Source organism: Saimiri boliviensis, chromosome 21, assembly GCF_048565385.1.
Source record: "Saimiri boliviensis isolate mSaiBol1 chromosome 21, mSaiBol1.pri, whole genome shotgun sequence".
Classification (NCBI taxonomy): Eukaryota; Metazoa; Chordata; class Mammalia; order Primates; family Cebidae; genus Saimiri; species Saimiri boliviensis.
Window position 1 is genome coordinate 32814998 of NC_133469.1, and position 19525 is coordinate 32834522.

Sequence of the window (19525 nt, forward strand, 5' to 3'; positions counted from 1 at the left end):
AGGCAGAGGAGGGAGGATTGCTTGAGGCCAGGAGTTCCAGACCAGCCTGGTCAGCATAGCAAAACCCCATCTCTATTTTATTAAAAATAAGAAAAGTTGTTTGTGGGTTTTTTGTTTGTTTGTTTGTTTTTATTTCTTCTATTTTGCTGGAAAGGGGCGAGTTCCCTTTCCCGCCACCTGCAAACAGGTAGGAGCCCCTGCAGTGAGGAGACTTGGAGGTGGGGTGCCTCCAGCTGCCCCAGCCTCGAGGTTGTGCTCCAGACCCCTCTCTGGGCGGGTCACCTCCCTGTCCCAGGTAGGGTGCCCTTGGTGACCGCAGCAAAAATCCTCGAGGGGAGGAGAGACCTGGGCGGGGCGGGGCAGGCCCAGCGCCTCTCTCTTCAGTCGGGGCGGGACCCACATCTGGCACTGCAGGCACAACCAGGCGGCGGCGGCCACGAGGCCAGGCGGCGGCCGGGAGGACCTGCGCCCCGCGCCCTTCTGCGCCCGCGGGCACCATGAGCGGCCGAGTCGGGGACCTGAGCCCCCAGCAGCAGGAGGCGCTATCCAGGGTGAGGCGCGCAGCGGACTGGGAGGATTGGGGAGGGACCCTGAGCAGCCTGGCGCTGCGGAACCCGGCTGGAGCCCCCATTGTCCTGACGGGAACAACGAGCCTGGAGAGGGCGCATCTGTTCTGCGCTCCCGTCCGTCCGCGCGAGATGGCTGAGGCTGCTAGGTGCAGCACGCGGGACAAGAGTCCGTCTCTGAGGGACTTGGGGCCGAATCCAGTCTTCGGACCTTGCCTGCCCCCCACCACTCGGCCCTGGCCCTTGTTCCCCTGTTGTAGGGGAGGGGGTGGTGCTGCCATCCGGCTGCTGGGGCAGCCTTGGGTAGACAGACTCCTCCTAGATTTCATGCCCAGATTGCAACATTTGTTTGTTTGGTTTCTCTTTGTGATTTGTCCTTAGGGCCCAAGCTTCCCTATCATTAATTAATTAATTAATTTATTTATTTGATGGAGTCTCGCTCTGTCGCCAGGCTGTGCGATCCCGGCTCACTGCAATCTCTGCCTCGCGGGTTCAAGCGATTCCCCTGCCTCAGCCTCCCGAGTAGCTGGGACTACAGGCTCACACCACCACATCCGGCTAATTACTTGTATTTTAGTAGAGACAGGATTTCATCATGTTGCCCAGGATGGTCTTGATCTCCTGACCTCCTGATCTGCCTGCCTTGGCCTCCCAAAGTGCTGGGATTACAGACGTGAGCCTCTGTGCCCGGCCTTTACTATTATTATTAAAAAGAGATGGAGGCGGCCAGGCACTCCATCTCTTTGTAATAATAATTGCCAGGCGTTCACGCCTGTAATCCCAGCACTTTGGGAGGCTGAGGCAAGTGGATCACCTGAGGTCAGGAGTTCAAGACCAGCCTGGGCAACATGGCTAACCTGTTTCTATTAAAAAAAAAAATACAAAAATTAGCCGGGCGTGGTGGCAGGCACCTGTAGTCCCAGCTACTGGGGAGGCTGAGGCAGGAGAATCGCTTGAACCTGGGAGGCAGAGGTTGCAATGAGCTGAGATTACGCCATTCCACTCCAGCCTGGGTGATAGGGACTCCGTCTCAAAAATAAAAATAAAAATAAAAATAAATAAGAGAGGGAGAGAGAGAGAGAGAGAGAGAGAAATGGAGGGCTCTTTTTGGGGAGGTGACCTTGAGATAGTCCTACAGGCTGTGCCTGGAGTGTCCCAGCCGTGGAGAGAGAGTGTCCAGGAATTAGATATCACAGCAACAATGAGGTTTTTGATGGCTAAGGATTTGAAACTGACTTTGAGGTTGGGGGAGAGGAGGTGTCACAGCCAGACGGGGGGACGGGGGCTCACACTTCGGCCCTATGAAAGGCGGCTTAAGAGTTATGGGGGGAATGAAATGTTTCAACTCTCCTGCCCTGGGAATGGCCCTCCAGGGAGGAGAGAGAACCCTGGGAGGAGACTGGTCCCCAGGGGAAAGAGGGCTCTCAGGGGAAATAATGGGGTCCCCCGTGAAGGAGGGGCCCTCAGGTGAGGAAGGTGGGGGTCTCCCCACTGGTGGTGGCCTCTGGGAAGCCCCAGGTACTGTGCTCCTAGTGGGAGCTGTTTTTGGAGGTTTTCTGGCCTTTGGAGGTGAACTATGATGTAGGTGCCTATGGGCCAGAGAGCTTTAAATGATATGAAGAAATTTTCTTATTTCTTCCATTATTTAAAAATAGTGAATGCAGCTCAGCAAGGTGGCTCAAGCCTGTAATCCCAGCCCTTTGGCAGGCTGAGGCGGGTGGATCACTTGAGGTCATGAGTTCGAGACCAGCCTGGCCAAGATGATGAAACTTGTATTTACTTAAAAAAAAAAATACAAAAATTAGCCAAGCATGACAGCCTATGCCTGTAGTCCCAGCTACTCGGAAGGCTGAGGCAAGAGAATTGCTTGAACCCTCAAGGTAGAGGTTGCAGTGACCTATACTCCAGCCTGGCAACAGAGCAAGACTTTGTCTCAAAAAAAAAAAAAAAAAAAAAAAATGTAGTGGATGCTTGTCATTTTTTAAATTTGGGGAAAAGAGAAAAGTAGGAAGAAGTGAAAGAAGTCGCCCATGGTCCCAGAGGTCTGGGCAACCAAGTCTAGGAGTATTATCTTCTAGCTCCTTCCCAAGTTCAGTTTCAGCACCTCTGGTGCACTGCTTTCCTGCCAGTGGCATCATGATAAGGTGAGTTTTCTCCCAGTCACCCCTCACGCTTCCCAGCTCCTGCTGAGTGGCCTTCTCTTCCACTTGTACCCATTTCATGGGGGGCGTGGCCCCCAAGGGTGGAACTTCCTGACCTTGACACTTCCTTTCTGTGTCCCTGGGGAAGATTCTCCACCCGCTCAGCCTCAGTTTGATCTGCAAAGCAGGGATGTGTTCAAAGGAGGAAACCCACTAACCTGGCAGGGCTGAGGGGTGCAGAGTTATTGCTTCTCAGGGGTCACCACTCTTCTCCAACCCCCAAGTAAAACTTCCTTCTGAACCCAGAGGCTGCAGCTGCTGGTGCAGGAACCTCCATGCCAGGGGCCTGTTCAGATTATTATAGCCCGTGCTGTTGCTCACCAGAGTTGTTTAAACTGATTTTTCTTTTCTTTTTCTTTCTTTCTCTCTCTCTCTTTTTTTTTTTTTTTTTTTTTTTGAGACAGGAGTCTCTGTTGCCCAGACTGGAGTGATGCAATTACAGCTCCCTGTGACTGCTGCCTCCCAGGCTCAACTGATCCTCCCACCTTAGCTTCCTGAATAGCTGGGACTATGTGTGTGTGCCACTATGTCCGGCTACTTTTTGTATTTTTGTAGAGAAAAGGTCTCACTATGTTGCCCAGGCTGGTCTTGAATTCCTGGGCTCAAGCAACCCTTCTGCCTCAGCCTCCCAAAGTGCTGGATTACAGACAGGAGCCGCCGTGCCCAGCCTCACATTTCTAATCCCAAATTTGGATTCACAAATTTACCTTCAAACCCAGCCCTTGGCTTTAGTCTGTTAGTCCCCAGGAAAGTGAGGTCTCCTCTCTTTCTCAGACCCAAGCCTCAGTCTCAGACGCAAATTCCTAATGACATCCTTCAACTCTGCCAGTAGAAAAAGGTGCGCTTCCTCCCCCACAGTCCTGATAAGGTATTCCTGGCTTCTCTTTCAGCCCCTGTCCATTGACCTCCGCTTCTGTATTTTTGCCACAAAGTTCCACTGTCCAGGGCGTCAGGCAGTCCACGCTGGCTGAGCGCTCACATTTATCTGACACCTGCTTGGAACCAAGTCTGCTAAATGCTTTACCTGCACAAACTCCTTTGATTGGCACAAGTTCATTATTATCCCCATTTCACAGATAAGGAAACAGAGGCTCAGAGAGGTTTGGTAACTTGCCTCTAAATCTAAACCTTAAATTGCAGTATCAGGGACAACATTCCTAAAACCGTCTAGCTGGCCTGCATCAGAATCACCCAGGGATCCTTGTAAAAAATAAGGCTGTCAGCCGGGCACAGTGGCTCACACCTGTGATCCCAGCACTTTGGGCAGCCAAGGTGGGTGGATTGTTTGAGCCAAGGAGTTCGAGACCAACCTGGGCAATATGGCAAGGCCCCATCTCTACAGCAAATATAAAAATTAGCTGGGCGTCGTGGTGTGTGCCTGTGGTCCCAGCTACTTGGCAGGCTGAGTTGGGGGGATCTATTGAGCCCAGGAGGCAGAGGTTGCAGTGAGCCAAGATCACGTGAGTACGCTCCAGCTTGGGCAAGAGAGTGAGGCCCTATCTCAAAAACAATAATAATAAAATATAAATTTTAAATAAGGATGCCAGGGCCCCACCTTAGACATGCAGAATGGGAGCTCTGCATGTAAGGTGCCCCCACATTTTGGGAAGAACCCAACACCTTTTCCTATGTTGGGCTGGAAGGTGCCCTACTTTCAGATGGCAAAGTCGTTCTGGGCAGCGCCCTGCAGGGTCTCCAGGTGGAGCTGACTGGCAGATGAAGTGGGAAGGGTTGGGGTGGGGTTGGTGGCTCCTGAGGTCAAGAGAGCCCCGCTGACCATCATTTCCTCCCCTGCTCAGTTCCGGGAGAACCTCCAGGACCTGCAGCCCAGAGTGCCCACTGCTGATGACTACTTCCTCCTGCGGTGGCTTCGAGGTGAGGCTGGCACGGGCCCGGGGAGGCAGAGAGGGAAGAAAGGAAGGAGGGTCTCAGGAGAGAAGTGGGGGCTTTGGGGAATGGAGCTGTAAAGTAAAGAACACAGGCTCTGGAATCGGCTTGCTTTGTCTAGAATCTGAGCAAGACTCTGTCTCAAAAAAAAAAAAAAAAAAAAGATACTGTAATGAAAAGTCAGATAATATTCAAAACAGCAACAAAGCCCATAAAATAACCCAGGAGTTTATTCTAGAAGACACAAAGCCTATACAGAAAAAATGTTAAAATCTCTGAGGTATATAGAACTGCCCTGTTCAGTTTGATACCCTCTAGCCACATAAAACTATTACAATTAACTTAATTTGAAACTCCAGGTCCTAAGTCACACTTGCCACATTTCAGTTGCTCTGTAGCCTCAGACAGCTAGTGGCTACCATAATGAGCGGCTCAGGTATAGGACATTTCCATCATCACAGAACGTTATCTTGGACAGAATTGACACAGAAGATGATTTTAACAAATACATAGCTTAGAGCAAAGATTGGTCAGTTGAACTTGGTGGCTTGTCTTCAAATATTTGCAGAATTGCCACACTGACAAGGGATTACATATATTTGTTTGACCTCTGAGGACGGGGCCGAAATCACCACAGGGCAGATTTGGGTTCAGTCAAAGCTGCTGAGGAATGGAATGATAATGCCTTCTGTGGTAATGAACTCCCCATCATGGGAAATAATCAAGGCTGAGCTGTTGCATTGGGAGGTTTTTTTTTTTTTTTTTTTTTTTTTTTTTGAGACACAGTCTTGCCCTGTCGCCTAGGCTGGAGTACAGTGGTGCAATCTTGGCTCACTGCAGCCTCCTCCTCCCAGGTTCAAGCGATTCTCATGCCTAAGCCTCCCAAATAGCTGGACTATAGGGGTGCACCACCATGCCCAGGGTTTTTAGTAGAGACAGGGTTTCACTATGTTGCCCAGACTGGTCTCGAACTCCTGACCTCAAGTGATCTGCCTGCCTTGGTATCCCAAAGTGCTGAAATTACAGGTGTGAGCCACCACACCTTGTCAGGAGTGATTTTCGGAGCTGGTTCATGATCAGAGCAGAGGAGGCCTGGAGGGCGTCTCAGATTCCTTCCATTTCAAAATCTCTGACCCTGCATATTGTTTCAGCTCCACGAGTGAACAAATTCTTCCTCAAGTGGACAAATTAATCCCCGTAATTAGTCCTCAGTGAGCTGAGGGTCTCAGAAAGCAACAATCAAAGCATTTCTAAAACACAGCATCATGTTTTCAATGAAAGTGTATCTGTTTCTTTAAAATAGGTAATCATGATAGCTACAGTATATTGAGAACCTACTGTGAGCCAGGTACTGGGCCAAGCACTTTATATATTTTATCTCGTGTTGTTCTCTGAATAACTGAAAAAGATAGGGTTCTCATTTAACTGATTAAAAGAAACTAAGGCTCAGAGAAGGTAAGTGACTTGCTCAAGGCTGCACAGGAAATAAAAGGGCAATACTAGACTTTAAAGCCCCAGTCTGTGTGAGTCCAAACCCCATGCTTCCCACCACCCCTAACACTGTGCAGGTGGCAGGGGGTCTCTGCTTCCTGAGGGACATCAAATACAGGCTAGACCGGACTCCAGAAAGTTTTAAGAAGACTGGAAACTGAACTCAAGGGTTCTCCTAAGTCTTCTAGAGGATTAAAGATCCTTAACTCTTTAAAAAACATGTCTTGTGGTAGAGTTCACAGCCAATTGTAGAAAAAATATTTTAAAAGAAAAAAAAAAACATTTCTAGGTTAGACACAGATGCCCATGCCTATAATCCCAACACTTTGGAAAGCTGAGGCAGGAGGACTGCTTGAGGCCAGGAGTTCAAGACCAGCTTGGGAACATAATAAGATCCCCATCTCTACAAAAAAAAAAAAAAATCTAAAAAAAATTAGCCAGGCATGGTGGTGTGGGCCTATAGTTCCAGCAACTTGGGAAGCTGGGGTAGGAGGATCACTTGGGCCAGAGGCCACAGTAAGCTTTGATCACATCATTGCACTCTGGTCTGGGCAACAGAGCCAAGACCCTGTCTCAAAAAATAAGCAACTATTTCTGGATCCTCAATGGATTCTTGGGGTGTCAGGAAAAGGCTGGGGACACCTTAGCTATTAACTCACGAATTTTTAGGGAATGGCTCTTTCTAGATCTAGCCCTGTGCTTCTACTTAGCTCATCTTCTTGCAGCTCGAGACTTTGACCTGCGGAAATCCGAGGACATGCTCCGGAGGGTAAGCACCTGTGATCCCTACTGCCCTGCCTTCCATGCACTGTGACCCAGGGATCGGTGGCAAAAGGGTAGGAACTCTGGCCCTGTCCCATCCTCCTGCTTCTTCTTTCTTCCTCCCTGGATCCCTTTTGGCCTCAGACACAAGCTCCTGTCTCCATCCCTAGGCCTATGGGTATGCTCTGGTGGGATCTTGGTGACTGTGGGCAGAGGGACCTAGCCTGGTGCCCCCAGGTTCCTGCAGAACCCGACAGCTCTTGCTATGTCCCTGCAGCACATGGAGTTCCGGAAGCAACAAGACCTGGACAACATTCTCTCATGGCAGCCCCCTGAGGTGAGCCTCGAGCAGCATCCCCCAGGCTGTCAGAGGGCCCTCACCCCCAACCTCATCTCCCAACCGCCACATCCAGCCACCTGATGGAGTAGGGACCCAGCCTGGTGAGCTGGATTGAGTCAGGACCTTACCCACACCTCCAGGTCATCCGGCTGTACGACTCGGGCGGTCTGTGTGGCTACGACTATGAAGGCTGCCCTGTGTACTTCAACATCATCGGGTCCCTTGACCCCAAGGGTCTCCTGCTGTCAGCCTCCAAGCAGGATATGATCCAGAAGCGCATCAAGGTCTGCGAACTGCTTTTGCGTGAGTGTGAGCTGCAGACTCAGAAGGTGAGCAGCTGGGGTGGGGTGGGCCTCATCTGTCTACTGGGTGGCACCAGGACCAGAGAGGGGTGGTGCCCTGCCCCCTCCCCAGCCCTCAGCACTCAGGGCTCTGGTAGAATGTGGGTTTCTCCCACCCTTAGCCATCCATAAAGGTGAGGTGTTTTCCATTTGTCTGGAAAACGCTATGGGCTGCCAGAGGGTGGGATGGCAGGAAGGTGGGGAGAGGTGCCCAAGTCTCTCTGGCCAGGATCTCCTGGCTGGAGCTGTTGTGTGACCTGTATAGCGGCTCTGTCCCAAGCAGCTAGGCAGGAAGATCGAGACGGCACTGATGGTGTTTGACATGGAGGGGCTGGGCCTGAAACACCTGTGGAAGCCAGCTGTGGAGGTCTACCAGCAGGTAAGGTGCACAGCTGGCTGTGTGGGCTGTGTGGGCGGAGACTCCCAGCTGTGAGCCCTGGCTGTGAGTTACTGTGAGAATCCAATGAGATAGAGGGGTGGGGATACCCTGCAGGGGCTCCACAGACCAGTCAGTGATGCTGGCCTAGAGTCCACCCTCCAAGGAGAAGGAGGAGCAAGATTAACACAAAGAGGCCGGGCGCAGCGGCTCATGCCTATAGTCCCAGCACTTTGGGTGGCCAAGGCTGGAGATCGCTTAAGTCTAGGAGTCCAAGATCAACCTGAGCAACACAGGTGAGACGTTGTCTCTATTAATAATAATAACAGTAATTTTTTTTTTTTTTGAGATGGAGACTCTCTCTGTCACCCAGGCTGGAGTGCAATGATTCGATCTCAGCTCACTGCAACCTCTGCCTCCCAGGTTCAAGCAATTCTCTTACCTCAGCCTCCTGAGTAGCTGGGACTACAGGCACCTGCCACCTGTTGGTCAGGCTGGTCTCAGAACTCCTGACCTCGTGATCCACCCACCTTGGCTTCCCAAAGTGCTGGGAATACAGGTGTGAGCCACTGCGTCTGGCCAATAATAATAATTTTTTACATGAGTCCAGTGCAGTGGCATGTGTCTGTAGTCCTAGATACTTGGGTGACTGAGGCAGGAGGATCTCGTGAACCCAGGAGTTCAAGGTTGCAGTAAGCTATGATTGTGCCACTATACTCCACCTTGGGTAGAGAACTGTCTCAAGAACAAATAAACAAAAGAAGAAAAGCAGAGAGCAGGAGGCATGTGCTTGTGGGGAAGGTGGATGGGCCAGGGAGGGGCCTCTTGTCTCAGCAACATCAGAGGCCACAGAAATCCGTGGGCGGGAGGTGATGGAACAGAGCCCCAACCAGACTCATCTTGACTCCACAGTTTTTTAGCGTCCTTGAAGCAAATTATCCTGAGACTCTGAAGAATTTAATTGTTATTCGAGGTAAGCCCGTTACCTGGATGACCTTCTGGGGAGGGAGAAGCAGGAATGGGGCTGCAGTAGGTAAGCCGGGGAGTTAAAGGCTTCTTCAGCCATCGTTTGTGAAGAACCAGGTTTTGTGTGGTTGGTTTCTGGTTTCATTTTTATTTTTTTATTTTTATTTTTATTTTAGATGAAGTCTCACTCTGTCACCCAGGTGGGAGTGCGGTGGTGCGATCTCACTCACTGCAACCTCTACCTACCTCCAGGGTTCAAGTGATTCTCCTGCCTCAGCCTCCCGAGTAGCTGGGATTACAGATGCATACCATCATGCCTGGCTAATTTTTGTATTTTTAGTAAGGATGGGGTTTCCCCATGTTGGCCAGGCTGATTTCAAACTCCTGATCTCAAATGATCCACTCGCCTTAGCCTCCCGAAGTACAGGGATTATAGGCTTGGCCTCCCGAAGTACTGGGATTATAGGCCTGAGCCACCGTGCCCATCCTCTGGTTTTATTTTTTAGTTCCAGTCCTTCACAAACTGATATTTTGTAATATACAAAATCATGCACTGGTATGTTGCAGCAATGTCAAATAAGTTATAAGTTTCTTTTTGGTTTGTTTGTTTGAGACAGAGTCTCACTCTGTTGCCCAGTGGCAAGACCCTGGCTCACTGCAACCTCCACCTCCTGGGTTCAAGCAATTCTCCTGGCTCAGTCTCCTGAGTAGCTGGGATTACAGGCACACACCACCACACCCAGCTAATTTTTGTATTTTTTGTAGAGACGGGTTTCACCATGTTGGCAGGCTGGTCTCAAACTCCTGACCTTGCGATCTGCCCACCTCAGCCTCCCAAAGTACTGGGATTACAGGCCTGAGCCACTGTGCCTGGCCTAAATAAGTAATAAGTTTCTAAATGTTTACTGTTACTTACGTCAGTGTGGACTGGGAACAGACAGTCCGTGGACCCCACTAGCGGATGGACACACTTTGAGTGGAAATGGTCCCTGGCTGCACTGGCGATGCCTTGTGCTCCAGAGTCAGAGGATCTGGTTCAAATCTAACTAGCTCTATGATTTTATTCAAGTCTATTTAACCTCACTGAGCCTCAGTTTTCCCATTTTGTAAAATGGGGATACAGTGGCTCCCTCTCCATAAGATAACTATGAGGTTAAACCAAACAGTGTGTGAAGATGGAGCACAGAGCTTGGCCCACAGACAGTGCTGAGTATGAGCGATTCAGGTCGGACAGTATGTCTAATGTAAACGTCACACCCGAGAAGATTTCAGACAACCTGGAGTGTGGAAAGGAAGAGATACTATTGGGGAATCAACATTGCTGAACCTAGAGCCAGCGTGTGCTCAACTCCTTACAACTGGATTGGGGAGACAACCATTTTTTTAAATTTTCTATTTTTATTTATTTATTAGAGACAGAGTCTGACTCTGTCACCCAGGCTGGAGTGCAGTGGTGCGATCTTGGCTCATTGCAACCTCCACCTCCCAGATTCAAGCACTTCTCATGCCACCATCACCCGCATAGCTGGGATTACAGGCATGCACCACTATGCCCAGCTAATTTTTGTATTTTTCGTAGAGACGCAGTTTCACCATGTTGGCCACGCTGGTCTTGAACTCCTGGCCTCAAGTGATCTGCCTGCCTCAGCCTCCCAAAGTGCTAGGATTGCAGGTATAAGCCACCACGCCGGGCCCGAGACAAGCGTTTATTGAAAGCCAGGAACTGTGCCAGTTGTTGGATATACCTTATTTCACTTTCATTTTCCAGTTAACTGCACTGAGACTTAGAGAGGGTGGGTAACTTGCCGAAGGTCACACCGCAGAGAGCGGCAGAGTCCGTATCTGTGCAGCTCCGGTCCAGCACCTGCTCTTGACTGTGGCTCCGTATCCCCACATCCTCTCTGCTCCAGCTTCTCAAGAGATTTACATGTGTTTCAGCCCCCAAACTGTTCCCTGTGGCCTTCAACTTGGTCAAGTCGTTCATGAGTGAGGAAACACGCAGGAAGATTGTAATTCTGGGAGGTAAGTGACTCGGCCTCTGGTTGTGTCCATCCGCCTGGGAAGCAGAGGTTGACACTAAAGACCCTGTTTCTCCCTGGCTTGCCCTCTACTTGGGCACTGGCCCTGGCCTGACTCTGATCAGCTTCTACACACATGGGTCCTAGACCACGGGCTGGGAGCCACGTAAAGGTCTTGGGTGGTCTTAGGAGTAGACACCGAGGGCAGCATGCCCAGGACATACCAGGTCCCCCCATCAGGCTCAGCCCCTTCTGCCCTCTGTCGAGTCTTGGAGTCCCTCTTGCTCCCATGCAGACAACTGGAAGCAGGAGCTGACGAAATTCATCAGCCCCGACCAGCTGCCCGCGGAGTTTGGAGGGACCATGATTGACCCAGATGGCAACCCCAAGTGCCTGACCAAGGTACAGGGTGCCCAGAGGATGGGGAGGGAGGGGAGAAGCTGTGATCTAGTGCCCACTCACGCCCCTCACCCACAGATCAACTATGGGGGTGAGGTGCCCAAGAGCTACTACCTGTGCAACCAGGTGAGGCTGCAGTATGAGCACACGGAGTCCGTGGGTCGAGGCTCCTCCTTGCAGGTGGAGAACGAGATCCTGTTCCCAGGCTGTGTGCTCAGGTAGGGATGGCAGCCACCCCACACCTGGGCATAACTGGGAAGGTGCCAGAGCCCAGGCAGGGGGTCGCCAATGGGGCTCTGTCCACTACAGGTGGCAGTTCACATCGGATGGTGGGGACATCGGCTTTGGGGTTTTCCTGAAGACCAAAATGGGGGAGCGGCAGAGGGCTCGGGAGATGATGGAGGTGCTGCCCAGCCAGCGCTACAATGCCCACCTGGTGCCTGAGGATGGGAGCCTCACCTGCCTCAAGGCTGGCGTCTGTAAGAGCTCCAGGGTTTACTGGAATTGTTTCCCTTGTCATCTACCCTCTGCTTACCCTCTCTTTCCAGCTCTCAGAGGGGGTGTGGGGATCTCTGTAAGCTCCAGGGGAGCTGGCTTCAGGGCCACGGATGGGATGAGTGGCCCTTACATGTGGGTATGAGGGCAGACTCATTGTGGAGGAAGAGCTGGCGTTCAGAACCTAGGGCCTTGGGCTCAGCTGAGAAGACCCTATACTGGGCTCATTGGGCTAAGAGACAGGTAAGTAAGGAGGCCATGGATTTAAAGTCAGGGGTCTTGGCAAGGTGACCACCCAGTTGCATGAACCACCCTACTTCAGTAATCCCAAAGAGGTGGCTTCCTCCAGGTGTTTATCCTTCACTCCCAGGCCTCCCAGGCCAGATGCAGCTCAGTCAGCTTTACCGGAAGCAGCATTGCCGAGGGACACCACTGCCCTGCCACGTCTATTGGGAACAGAGCCAGAAGAAGGGGAGCCCAAGGTTGAGAAGGGTGTTGCTTATGCTTAAGTCAACACATGCTCTTGTTTCATTTTGTGGAAAGGGAGCCTTAGGAGAGTAGAGACAGAGAAGTCTGCACAATTCATCAGACCCAAGTTCATGTTGGACCTTGGCATTGAAGGACCTGCCTTCTGCAGGATGAAAAAGTGACTTACGTAGTCCAGCCCTTTCCTCCTGGGGTGGCAGGGCTCCTCCCTGGGTTAGGACATCGGGATAAGGGAATCCCAGTACCTCCCCTCCCTTGCTCTGTGACCGCTGAAAGATCCTATCACCTCTCTAAGCCTCAGTTTTCTCATCCGTAAAATGATGATGGCATTGCCTTCCTCATGGGGCTGCTTTGAAGGTTCAGGGCACCGTAATGTGTGATGGAATGCATGGTGCATGGAGAGGCCCTAGAGCTACTACCTGTGCAACCAGGCCAGGACGCAGTTCGGGCATAGCATGTCCCCTGGCTGCAGCTCCTCCCTGCAGGTGGAGCCCAGCATCCTGTTCCCAGGCTGCAGGCTTCCTGGCTGTGTGCTGTTCTGTGTGCTGGTAACCGTCATGAGTCCTTTATGTAGCGCAAGCCCCCACGGGATGGCAGTGAGCAACAGGCTTAGGGAGGGGCACAGGCTGGCCCTCAGGCTCCGCCCACCATCCTGGACCGCTCATTCCCAAGGGTTCCAGGGATGCAGCCGTGCAGGGCTCGCTCTTCCTGCAGATGCGCGGGGTGCATGCTTCCTGATCTCCTCTCTGTCACTGCAGATGTCCTGCGCTTTGACAACACCTATAGCCGGTTGCACGCCAAGAAGCTCAGCTATACTGTGGAAGTGCTGCTTCCCGACAAGGCCTCTGAGGAGACACTGCAGAGTCTCAAGGCGACGAGTCCCTCCCCAACACAGTGAAGACCCTAGCCCCTCAGCCTGTGTGCTCCAACCCCTTTGCACCCACCCCTGATCCCTGCCGACCCAGGCAGGGTGGTGCTGAAGGTGGCTGCAAAGAGTCACCTGTCCCACATCACCATCTCAGCTCATTGTGGGCCCACCTGCCACAGTGGCCAAGCAGTAAAGGGCCACCAGGGCATAGACCATGCTGAAGATTCAGACAGGAACCTTTTTGTTCCCAGAGAATGGGATGAGAATGAGACACTGAAGACGACCCCGTCCACTGAAGATGGGTCCTGCCTGCAGGAGCTGCCCTTCCATCCATCCCGACAGGGTCCAGCCACCCAGGACTCGCCCATGCCTGGAGTTCTGGCTTCAGGGGCTGTGCATGGCCCAGGCCCTGTGGGCATCACTGCCTCAGGCCTGAAAAGCAGAGAAGCCTGGTTCTCTGCACGTAGGAGGTCAGCAGGGGTGGGCAGGCCCAGCTGGAGGTGGCTGGGTAATGAGATGAAACAAGAGTGAGGGTCCTGTTTCCAGCAGAGCACTGGGGCCCATCCAGGTTTGTTCTGCCACCACTGGATGGAAAATTGGAAATGGGCTGGGCACGGCGGCTCACACCTATAATCCCAGCACTTTGGGAGGCCAAGGTGGGCAGATCATCTGAGGTCAGGAGTTCGAGACCAGCCTGGCCAACATGGCAAAACCCCGTCTCTACTAAAAATACAAACATTAGCCAGGCATGATGGTGTGCACCTGTAATCCCAGCTACTCAGGAGGCTGAAGCGAGAGAATCGCTTGAACCCGGGAGTCGGAGGTTGCAGTAAGGTTGCCACTGCACTCCAGCCTGGCGACAGAGCCAGATTCCATCTCAAGATAAACAAACAAATAAACAAATAAATGAAAGAAAATTGGAAATGGAGAGGTGGGGCCTGGCAGAGGTAACCATCAGAGGAAAAGCCATGCTCAGCCTTTCAGTTGGGTGGGTAACGACTGAGTCTCCAGTGCCCTCCCCTCCACACCTGCCGTGATCCTGCCAACATTTAGCTTTGATTCTTCTGGCAGCTGCACCACATTCATGGATGCATATACACAGCATCTGAACAGGCACTCTGCTGCTGAAACAGCAAACCGTTTAAATTAAACTCCTAAAGCCAGTGCCACAAGGCATCCCTGTTCCAACTGGGTGTTTGAGCAGATTGGCAAGGAAAAAAATGGCTGTGCTGGCTCCATGGAGATGGCCTGGGCTGTCGGGCAAGAGTCACAGAATATTCCCATCTCCAGGGGCTGCCTCTGCATCTGAGATGTGATGGGCATCCCCTGACCCTGTTGCGCTGCATGGCCACCCCATCTGCTGCTTCCCCAGATGCAGTGATATCTGGAGGGCCCGAGGCACCTGGGCTTCCAAGGCAGGCTGTGACTGACTGGAGTTGGGAGGACCCTGTGCTAAATGTCACAAGGCCCACCTTGTTGTCATGATGGGGGATTATAGTGCCTCACTTCAGCCTTGACGTCCTCCACCTAAAAACCAGGGGTTCCTAGACTTGAACTCTGATTCTTGCCCATGTAACTACCACAGTCAATTTTCCGCCGTCAGCACAGCCTTGTCTGGTTTCCTTGCAGGTAGCAAGGATTGCTCTGTCCCCTGTTCAAGGGTTTCCAAGGCTCTGATCACAGGGCTGTGATCACAAATACGGGCTGCCTGCAGGGTGGCAAACAGAAATGGGGTCAGGTGCAGGCACCAGTGACAGAACTGCAGTGAGCAAAGGGGTGGCCTGCAGAGGTGAGAGCAGAATCTCCTACCAAGCCGGGAGGGGAGGGCACGCCGGGAGCGTGTCCTCAGCAACCCCATTTCTAATTCTTCTTATTCTTTTTTTTGAGATAGAGTGTCTGTTGCCCAGGCTGGAGTGCAGCGGGACGATCTCAGCTCACTGCAACCTCCACCTCCTGGGTTCAAGTGATTCTCCCTCCTACCACAACCTCCCAAGTAGCTGGGACTACAGACATGTACCACTACATCTGGCTGATTTTTGTATTTTTAGTAGAGATGGCATTTCACCATGTTGGCCAGGCTGGTCTCAAACTCCTCACCTCAAGTTATCTGCCTGCCTCAGCCTCCCAAAGTGCTGGGATTACAGGTGTGAGCCACCATGTCCAGCCCTCATTTCTAATTCTTAACACTGTCACTTCTTTACAAAACTGAAAAAAAACCAAGTCACCCAAAGAGGGGCAGTGGGTTGCCCAAAGTTTGTTTCTTCATTCATTCATTGATGTTAAATTTTTTTTTTTTTTTTTTTTTTTAGTTTCACTCTTGTTACCCAGGCTGGAGTGCAATGGCTCGATCTCGGCTCACCGCAACCTCCACCTCCTGGGTTCAGGCAGTTTTCCTGCCTCAGCCTCCTGAGTAGCTGGGATTACAGGCACGCACTACCATGCCCAGCTAATTTTTTGTATTTTTAGTAGAGACGGGGTTTCACCATGTTGACCAGGATGGTCTCAATCTCTTGACCTCGTGATCCACCCGCCTCGGCCTCCCAGAGTGCTGGGATGACAGGCGTGAGCCACCGCGCCCGGCCTTGATGTTAATTTTTTAAAAGCAGAGACAAGGATCTTGCTATGTTGCCCAGGCTGATCTTGAACTCTTGGGCTCAAGCCATCCTCCCTGCCTCGGCCTCTCAAAGTGCTGAGGTCACAGGTGTGAGCCACTGGGCCTAGCCTGCTTTGGGATGTTTATTGAGCATCTGCTCAGCACCAGGCACTGCAGACTCTGGGCTGACTCAACTGTGTTAACGGGAGGTTTGCACTCATGGAGGGAGGGAGATGGAAGTAACATCTATGATCAGTTATCAAGTGGGTGCACTGTCACCATGGGTGCTTGGTGGGGGGCAGGAGCCGAATTCTAATTTTTGTATTTTTAGGAGAGGAAGGGTTTCACCATGTTGGTCAGGCTGATCTCGAACTCCTGAACTCAAGTGATCCATCCACCTCTGCCTCCCAAAGTGCTGGGATGACAGACGTGAGCCACCACACCCAGCCCAGTAGACAGACATTTTTCAAGTTCGAATAGGCATTTCTCCCTAGATGATATACGGCCTTTTGCACCTGTCCTCTCCGTACCCAACTTCTTGTCCAGCAGCATCCAGGAAGATTCAGGTCACACACATAAATTGAAGAGTGGTGAATCTGGAGGATTTTACGGAGCACCGTAAGTGGCTCTCAACAGGATAGAGAGCTGGAACAGGGATGGAGTGGGAAGGTGACCTTCCCCTGGGGTTTGTCTGTCCCTGGTGGAACTCTTCTCCGAAGTCTCACGATCAAGCCATCCCTCTGAAATCAAACTCCTTCTCTCCAACACCTGTGTTGAGAAATGCTGCGTGTGTATGATAAAATATATTGTTTGCTAAGAAGAACGATGGCAAGGAAAACCTGGCTGTGCTCCCCGTTAAGTGGAAAACTACTTGGGGCATTCTAACATAGCAAGACAGTATATGTATATCATGTACCTGTTAAAACAATTCTTTAAGCACCGGATACGTGACCCTGCCCCCGTGGCTCCCTCGTGGAGAATACTTTGTAGTATCAGTGGTAAGCAGGCACCAGCTGTCTACCTAGTTTATTTTTGTTCCGTAAGAAAATACAGAACACCTGTTTGTTAATAAGAATCACCTGTTCAGAGAGAATACATGGGTCAGCATCTGCTCAAGGCCCTCAGCCCAGAATGCTGTCAGCCTCTGAGGCTCTCAGCGCGGAAGGCTGCTGGCCGCCCCCCACAACGTGGATAGTCCCACTTTGCTGTTTTATCTGGTTGTTCTGCTGCTTAATGCCTCGGCGCCGCCTGGGTGGGGCGTCTCTCTGGTAAACTGGCTGCTGCTTCTCTTGTCTCCTCTGCTGTTCCACCCCACCACTGTGCCACCTCTCTGCCAGTGGAGCCTGGGGTTTTGATGGGTAAAAGATGGGGGGTGGGGCAGGCCAGAAAGCAACATTCGAGCTGGAAACGAGACAAAGTGAGAACACTCTGGGCCACGGTCCCAGGCTGGAGGGTGTGGTCCTCTCCAGGGATAAAAAAGGCCCTCTCCTTTTCCGACTAGGGTTTCCCGGCCTCTTGTCTACATCAACACCGTCCTCCCTACTCAGCCTTCCAAGTAGCTGGAACCACAGGCACACATCACTACAACCAGCTAATTTTTTGTATTTTCTTGTAGAGATGGCGTTTTACCATGTTTCCCAGGCTGGTCTCAAACTCCTGGGCTTAAGCTATCCACCCACTTTGACCTCCTAAAGTGGTGGGATTTCAAGTGTGAGCCTGGCCAGTTATTACTATTTTGTGGAGATGGGGTCTCACCCTGTAACTCAGGCTGGAGTGCAGTGACACAATGCAGCCTCAAACTCATAGACTCAAAGGATCGTCCCACTTCCGCCTCCTGAGCCTCTGAGACTACAGCCGTCACATTCTGTCTGCTCAGGAGGAGGATTTTCATTAATTAAAAATAAAATTACCGTTTCAGACAAGGCCTCTTTTTCCATCCTTACCCCTTTCCTCTCTTTCGTTAAGCCCCTTTTCTTTTTTAATTTCCATAGGTTTTTGGAGAACAGATGATGTTTTGTTACACAGATAAGTTCTTTCGTGGTGATTCCCGAGATTCCGGTGCACCCATCATCTGAGCAGTGTTCACTGCGCCCAGCGTGTGGTCTTTTATCCCTCACCCTTCCTTCCCTTTCCTCCCAGTCCCCAAAGTACATCCTATCATTCTTACACCTTTGTATCTTCATAGCTTAGCTTCCATCCTTTTTTTTTTTTTTTAAAAATACTTCGCAATTCCCTGCTCATGACTTGGATCTGTTCTGAATCTGCTTCCTCTAAGAAGTAGCTTTTGCTGAAACACATTTCAGATCCCAAAATATAATGAAGAGAATGGTGGGATATTCGTGTCTGTTCTTGTAATACATTATTATTCCTTGGTTCTAGAAAACCATTTCAGGAAATAGTGTGCTATTTCCAGTTTGATGTTGACTGGGTGCTTGAGTGAGCGTATTTTCTTTTTTCTTTTTTTTTTTTGAGACAGTCTCACTCTGTCACCCAGGCTGGAGTACAATGTTGTGATCTCGGCTCACTGCAACCTCCGTCTCCTGAGATCAAGCAATTCTCCTGCCTCAGCCTCCTAAGTAGCTGGGATTAAAGGTGCTTGCCACCACGCCCAGCTAACTTTTTGTATTTTTAGTAGAGATGGGTTTTTGCCACGTTGGCCAGGCTGGTCTCAAACTCCTGATCTCAAGTGATCCACCTGTCTTGGTCTCCCACAGTGGGGTTATAGGCATGAGCCACCACACTTGGCCTTTTTTTTTTTTTTTTGAGACATTATCTCCCTGTGTCATTCAGGGTGGAGTGCAGTGGCATTTTCTCGGCTCACTGCAACCTCTGCCTCCTGGGTTTAAGTGATTCTCCTGTCTTAGCTTCCCAAGTAGCTGGGATTACAGGCATGTGCCATCATGCCCAGCTAATTTTTGTATTTTTCATTTCACCATGTTGGCTAGGATGGTCTCAAACTCCTGACCTCAGGTGAACTGCCCACCTGGGCCTCCCAAAGTGCTTGGATTACAGGATTATAAGCATAAACCACTGCACCCCACTGAGTGCACGAATTTTCATGTGGCTGGATGCATTTTGGCATCTTTTCTTGCCCCATTCCTGGTGCCTTTTTTTTTTTTTTTTGAGACAGAGTCTGACTCTCGCCCAGGCTGGAGTGCAGTGGTGTAATCTCAGCTCACCAAGACCGCCACTTCCTGCGTTCAAGTGATTCTCATGCCTCGGCCTCCCGAGTAGCTAGGACTACAGGCACCCACCACCATGCTCGGCTATTTTTTGCATTTTTTGTAGCACTTTGTGGGGTGAAGGAGTGGCGGGGGGCGGGGGGGTGTCTCACTATGTTGGCCTGGCTGGTCTTGAACTCCTGACCTCAAAGGATCCACCCACCATGGCCTCTCAAAGTGCTGAGAGTACAGGTGTGAGCCACTGCACGCGGCACCTGGTGCCTTTTCACTGGGCTAGAATAGCTGAGGTAGTCCGTTCTATCCTCTTCTGCCTGGGACCCAGCTGGCATCCTTTGGTTTGTTTTCTCTAAGCTCTAGGCCTGTGCTATCCAATACAGTAACCACGTGTGCCTGTTTAAATTTACGTCAACTAAAATCACAAAGTTAATTCATCCCTCATGTGCTAGAACTAAACTGGAGTCCGCTCACCTGGCACATTAAGAGCACATATCCATTCTGAGATTTTTGCAGCAGTAGAAAATAAAGTGAATATCTGCAGGGCACCCAGTAAAGAG

General features: G+C 51.1%; 1 protein-coding gene across 3 annotated transcripts; it reads left to right on the plus strand.

The window, feature by feature from the left end:
- Positions 1 to 395: 395 nt before the first annotated feature.
- On the plus strand, positions 396 to 17973 carry LOC101040079 (SEC14-like protein 4). 3 transcript variants are annotated; one of them, XM_074391135.1, is made up of 12 exons: positions 396 to 551; positions 4567 to 4642; positions 6871 to 6914; positions 7185 to 7244; positions 7388 to 7576; positions 7869 to 7967; positions 8877 to 8937; positions 10869 to 10952; positions 11244 to 11350; positions 11474 to 11565; positions 11657 to 11826; positions 13087 to 17973. In XM_074391135.1, the coding sequence occupies exons 1-12, from the start codon at positions 498 to 500 to the stop codon at positions 13224 to 13226; spliced, it is 1176 nt and encodes a 391-aa protein (XP_074247236.1). In that variant the 5' UTR covers positions 396 to 497; the 3' UTR covers positions 13227 to 17973. The 3 variants fall into 3 exon arrangements, with proteins under 3 accessions (XP_074247236.1, XP_074247235.1, XP_003938491.2); XM_074391134.1 differs by having other exon boundaries at positions 11426 to 11565; positions 13087 to 17972; XM_003938442.4 differs by having other exon boundaries at positions 7872 to 7967; positions 11426 to 11565; positions 13087 to 17971.
- Positions 17974 to 19525: the final 1552 nt, after the last annotated feature.

Excerpts from the sequence above, each read along its gene's own strand:
- LOC101040079 (XM_074391134.1), top strand. The coding sequence starts at position 498 with ATGAGCGGCCGAGTCGGGGACCTGAGCCCCCAGCAGCAGGAGGCGCTA. Across the intron at positions 552-4,566 it reads AGCAGGAGGCGCTATCCAGG|TTCCGGGAGAACCTCCAGGA; the intron begins GTGAGGCGCGCA and ends TCCCCTGCTCAG. Across the intron at positions 10,953-11,243 it reads GAAGATTGTAATTCTGGGAG|ACAACTGGAAGCAGGAGCTG; the intron begins GTAAGTGACTCG and ends GCTCCCATGCAG.